The sequence below is a fragment of the Poromitra crassiceps genome, assembly GCF_964638095.1.
Source record: "Poromitra crassiceps genome assembly, chromosome: 4".
In the NCBI taxonomy this organism is placed as follows: domain Eukaryota; kingdom Metazoa; phylum Chordata; class Actinopteri; order Beryciformes; family Melamphaidae; genus Poromitra; species Poromitra crassiceps.
The window spans coordinates 37,379,580-37,385,668 of record NC_139626.1 but is presented as its reverse complement, the minus strand read 5'-3'; the positions used below and the strand labels follow the sequence as shown (position 1 = coordinate 37,385,668).

General features: G+C 39.2%; 1 protein-coding gene across 1 annotated transcript; it reads left to right on the top strand.

Annotated features, from left to right (window-relative positions):
- Positions 1 to 2,129: 2,129 nt before the first annotated feature.
- Positions 2,130 to 4,657, top strand: ndufb6 (NADH:ubiquinone oxidoreductase subunit B). The gene is made up of 4 exons (XM_083634502.1): positions 2,130 to 2,373; positions 2,946 to 3,038; positions 3,894 to 3,938; positions 4,519 to 4,657. The coding sequence occupies exons 1-4, from the start codon at positions 2,194 to 2,196 to the stop codon at positions 4,582 to 4,584; spliced, it is 384 nt and encodes a 127-aa protein (XP_083490628.1). The 5' UTR covers positions 2,130 to 2,193; the 3' UTR covers positions 4,585 to 4,657.
- The last annotated feature ends 1,432 nt before the right edge of the window (positions 4,658 to 6,089 follow it).

The window sequence follows — 6,089 nt, the reverse complement described above, 5'->3', positions numbered from 1 at the left end:
AATGGAAAACTGCACTCTTCTTCCATTTGGCTTTAGTTTATGAAACGAGCTCAAGTAAAACATATGGAATATGCCATTTCAATTTGTAGGCTAAACAAAAAATATTTTCTTCAATAATAGTTGTTAAAATCTTGTTTAAAATAACAGATATCAAATCCAGGTTCCATTCTCTGGGGTCCCCCTAGTTTATTTTGCCATCTAGTGGATCAAGCTTGGAATATACTGTAAAGCTATGTGCTAGTCAACACAAGTACACACAAATAAATAAATAACAATGTATTTATTTTTTGTAACTTGTTATTATGTTCTTATCAGTGGCACATTGTGGTTAACAAGTGTAAACAGTCGTAAACTATGACCACAACACAAGCTGAGATGGGTAGACAATGCTCTAAGCAACACTGCTTCTGTCTAAAATGAACTGACGGTTTCCAGATCCAGTAAATTATTGAACATAACAAATTCAACTGTATGACATAATTAGTCTGCGGTCTCTGTGTATGAAAATGAGGTCTCTTGGAGTGATATTGCAGTAATATCTATATCCAGACCTTTTTATTTAGCTCAGTGATCCACACCGATCATGAGGGGAATCCCACCAGCAGTCTCATCGTTTATGCCCAATACATTGAGCATAAAACCAAATAACAGGCCAGGCTGCAGATGGCAATAACTATCTGTGTGCGTTCAAATCATCCACTTTCATGGTTTAACATGCAGATTTTCCTACTTTGCAAAATGAGGAACTGTCCCCCAGTTGAGTTTCTGCAGTTTAATCATTTACAATACAACTCAGCTGGCAAAACATCCGTTTGATGTAACAGCTGAAATGCGAGGGGGTGGGGGTGGGGTGGGACGACAATATCCTGTGTTGTTTCTATATAGATTAAATGACTGTAATTAAGTGGCTGCCTCATATACCAGAGAGGGTAACAGTCATCATTTGAGCATTAAATGAGAGTTTCTTCTTCTATTGCGGCTGACCACCACACTGGCATCACCATATCCTGTTACCATGCACTGCTCTCTCTCTCTCTCTCTCTCTCTCTCCCTCTCTCTCTCTGGAAGCCATCCACTTGAAAGGATACACTAAGCACATTTCCCCACATAGATAATAAAGTATATGAAAAAAAAACATACTCCACCAAACCCTCTCTGGAAAATGGGTTTGGGTATCCAATTAACACAGTTTGGTATGCATGAGAGTTTTCTTCACTACTTTAACATTCATTATGGCCATACATCATGGTTGGGCATCATTTCAGAAGTCAAAGAGCTTCACTTTGTAGACCCTGCCACATGTCGCTTCACATCACATTTCGATGCCTTCTATTTGATAGAAAAATGAATTACAGTGCAATTTGTAGCTGGTATGTGTTGGAGTCTTCACAGATCTAAAGTTAGGAATTAGGATGTGTTACAGATGCTACCAATGAACCTAAATCAATCCTTTGCATGAGTGGTGCCAGCGCTAAAAGGAAGAATCTGCAGATTATGTTATGGGAGGTGTGGAGATTAGAGAAGGAAGTTTATGAGTGGAGGGTCAGTTTGAATGGATACAATTTGAAGTGCATTTCCTCTATACTTTCCTCAACTGAACTAAGCTACTGTCAAGGTGCTCTTGAGCAACTCAATAAAAAATCCCTGTGTGTAATTTGTCATCATAAAAAAAAAAAAAAAAATGCAGACAGACAGACAGACATTTTTAACTTTACATGTGCCAAAAGCTTGCATTTATTTTTCATTGCATGTGTGTGTGTGTGTGTGTGTGTGTGTGTGTGTGTGTGTGTGTGTGTGTGTGTGTGTGTGTGTGTGTGTGTGTGTGTGTGTGTGTGTGTGTGTGTGAGTGAGAGAGAGAGACAGAGACAGACAAACAGAGAGAGAGAGAGAGAGAGAGAGAGAGAGAGAGAGAGAGAGAGAGAGAGAGAGAGAGAGAGAGAGAGAGAGAGAGAGAGAGAGAGAGAGAGAGAGAGAGAGAGAGAGAGAGAGAGAGAGAGAGAGAGAGAGAGAGAGAGAGAGAGAGAGAGAGGTCAACAGTGTGGAGCTCCTTCAGTCCAGTAGATGTCGCCCTAAGTTTCTCTCTGTAGTCAAGCGGTGTTGCGTTTCCGGTAAAATCTTCTTCGTGGGTGAGGAAAGTGTCCTCCATGGTGTCATTGTAGTGTGTTGTTGAGGTTGAATATCCAGAAAGAAATCATGTCTGGGTACACGCCGGACGAGAAGCTCCGTGTGGAGCAGATCACCAAGCTCCGGAGGCAGTGGCTGAAGGACCAGGAGCTCAGCCCGAGGGAGCCGGTGCTCCCGGCCAAAGCGTCCGGCCCCGTCGCAAAGTTCTGGGCTAGCTTTCTGGAGCCCAAGAGTCTATGGAGGCTTTATGTGAGTACTTTCCTGTTGTTCGCTCGCTTGCAACACTGTGTTGTGATACAGGTGCTGCTTTATGCATATTAACAATAGGAATCACATACAAATAAAGAATGCATTGATACACCAAAAAGCAACATCAGAGCCATGAGGAATATTCTAAGTGAAAACATTAAATAAAGAACACAACACAAATAGATGTTTTTTGGAGTTTTCTTTTTTGTTAAAAATGGTTTAAATGTACTGTTTGCTTTCATTTTCAAATACTATAAATAAAGGTTTAGAATGGCCAAATTTGGATTCGTGAATGTTACTTTGTGAGCCTAAGCAGTTGACTCTTGATCATGATGTATCATTTCAAGTTACTGGAGATCATCTTGATATCTTGAATCTCTCGAATATTGCGTGTAGAATCATATCATGGGATAAGCATATCATCGTCCAAGACTTCTTCTAGGTTGTTTGGATCAGCATGCATTACGTCTATCTATATTCTATATTACCTGTGTACAGCAGCTGAGATAAATATTGATAATGCACTTCTCTTTACTAATATCTCTCTACCAATAATGTTTATCTCCTTACAGACCTACAAAGCATACACAGGTGGAGTGTTCACGTTAACGCGGTTGCTGATACCTGCCTGGGTCATTCACTACTACGTGAAGTACCACGTCGCTGTAAGTTAGCAGAAATGTTTTATACTATATGATTGTGAATAATGAAGATTATGAAATTGTAACTGTAATAGTTACTCGAATTGGACATCTGCAATAATGTAGTAAATTGGTCAATGTAGTAGTACGCAAGTAGAGAGTAAGATAAGTAGTAAGCTAAATAGATACCAGTATCACTTGGATCTTACATAACTGGTAAATAAACACTTTTTTTTACCACAACATCACAATTTTATGGTTTGATGGGCAGGGCACAGTAGTTATGCACATGCATTTTTAATGACCAGTGTTCAGCGTCTAAATTGACCTCTCTGATTGGCTGATTTTCTCTTATTATTGCGGTTTTAAATTGTCCATGCAGTCTGCATGTAGTCACTTGTACATGTTTACTAAGTTATTGAATACTTATTTGAATTCAATTGAATATAAAAGAACAGTGAAACACATTTCAACATTCAACAGTGTTTTGGTATTCAGGGTGTTAAGTCCAATGTCCACCAGATGCGATACGCCTCTGTGCGGCTCCAGTACCGCTGCTGAAACAGACTCTTGCATACATGTATGTTAATAGATGGGCAACTTGTGCGGTACGGCAAAAATACGCACCTGTTCTATTTTTGTGAGACCCTGCATGTGTCTGACAAGATTGCATGCGTATGGGTCTGTTCAGGCAGCTGCACACAACCGTACCACTGCTGGTGGACACAGTCCTTCAGATTCTCTTTTGTATGTGACAGAGCAGCATCCATGTCTCATTCTTCCATTTCTCACTTTCAGTTCGTGAAACGGAACATTTGTCACCATGAAAAGAAAGATAGGTCTAAAGTACTAACTATATCGTTGTGTCCCCCTCCACAGCAAAGGCCATATGGCATTGTGGAATTGAAACCCAAGCTGTTCCCGGTAAGGATTTTTGCATTGTTCTTTTGATTTCCTTATGCTATGTACAACTGCAAATACACAACACATCGCTTTACTAGCCTACCATTTAAACTCTACTTCCTGCATGGTCCACTGACAGTGCCTGCCAAACATGTATGGCAAATTAAGTCAGTAAATAAGGTGTTTAAAAAAAAAAAAAAAATGTTTTTTTTTATGGACTATGCGTCCTAATAAAGATTGATTGATTGATTGATTGATTGATTGATTGATTGATTGAAAAGTAAGCCGTAGTACAGACATGGTTGCTTATAGAGGATGGCAGAGTAATCAAAGGAGACAGGTATCTGCTATGGATGTTGCTGCTCTTATTTGAGCAACAAGCTCAATCTTTTCTCAGAACTATGGCAGATAGAGCAGCCTGTTGCAGTCATGTTTTTTTGTACAAATGTTGATTAGTTACATTTCCTGTAAGAAGTCTTGACAGTCTGTCTGTGCCACCACAACCGGCTACTGTTTCACTGTGTAACACCCCTGAGATGCTCTCACAATGATGTCTTGGTGGAGGAAAGAGTATTTCTTGACTCCTTTATTTTGTGCTCAGGGTGACACTATTCTGGAGACAGGCGAAGTTGTTCCAGATCTCCCCGAGAGCCATGGTCACCACTGAAGACAAAGTTGAAAGATTTCTACAATTCCCTTAAATCCCTCTTGTAAAAACGATGTGTATATGTCATTAAAATATTACAAATAGGTGTACTACTGTATGTGAGGAGAGTCTTATTTTACGTATATGGTAAATAAAAATGAAGACTCATTACAACAGAGATAAATTAATGAATGACAAATTGTGGTATGCCTGTGAAAAAATATTCCCATTCGATTTTCGTTTTCACTGATAGACTCATTGTAAGTTTAAAGCAAAACTCAATCCAAAATCTACCTGAGATTTATACTTTTTTTGTGAACTGAGCCCTATTCAAAACCCTTTATTAACACTTTATTGGGTGCTTGCGAACATCAATAAAAGCTAGCCTCTATGCTCTGTGCAGTGCTTAGGGGCGTATAGCCAGTACATTAATTTACCAGGAAGGTCTGTGATTTTCTAACTGAATTGGTCAAGTCGATAAATTATTTTGTTCCAACAACACAGCTAACACAGCACAACGTAGTTTAATTCACTCCAATCATGCAAAATCCTCACCAAGCATCTAGAAAGTGAATATTTCACAAAATTATATTGTGTATATTTCAGTCAGAAATCATATTTGTCCATATTGGCTCCTACATATTTTCATAGTAAAAGAATATAAGTCAAAGGGGGCGATTTTTCATGCCACTGTACAGGCAAACTCAACATGTTGATATTTTACACACAGGTACACATAAAAAACCAGGGTTAGTGTTGAACATGGAAGTACAGTATATACCGGTAATAGTATTATAATATTATTTTAATAGCCATAGTAAGTAAACATGTTACAAACGAGGAATTTGGCTTTGTGCAGTATACAGGGCGGCGATCACAGCAATACAAAACATTGAGCAGACAGAAAGACAATCTTCTAATTATAAAGTGCAAAGTAACAGACCTTTAATGTGACATATAGTGGAGATGTGGAGTCCATATAAATGTCTTAATGTCCTTAAGTGATGTATAATTGGGGGAGGGGGTTGTGTTTGTGGGAGAATGTCCATCTAAAATGATCATGAACTTTATATGCATGTATAGCTGACAATGTCCATGTAAAATGTTTGGGACATGTGCTTCCTGATAAAGGCAGGCTACAGCTGGTCAGGGCGTATTTATATCTACTAACTAGGGTATCCTAGGGAAATCCTAGGCTCACCTGCTGCGCGGGCTTGCCGCCCCCAGCTCGGCTGCTGCGTGGCCTCGCCTGATCTCTTGGTATGGGCAGCACAATGCCTATGACATCAGTGATGTCATAAGATGATTTTGGTGAATAATGATGTCACTGATGATGTCATAGGCATTGTGCCATCACCAGTGGGACAAAAATAAAAAAAACAGCAGGCAGACAGATATTGCCTACTTGCTCACTTTGTTATACCGGTATATATATATTAAAAAAAAAAAGGATGGGAGTCTTATTTTGAAAATATTAACCGGAAGTATTTGCTATTTCATACACTGGTTAAATAACGCGATATAGT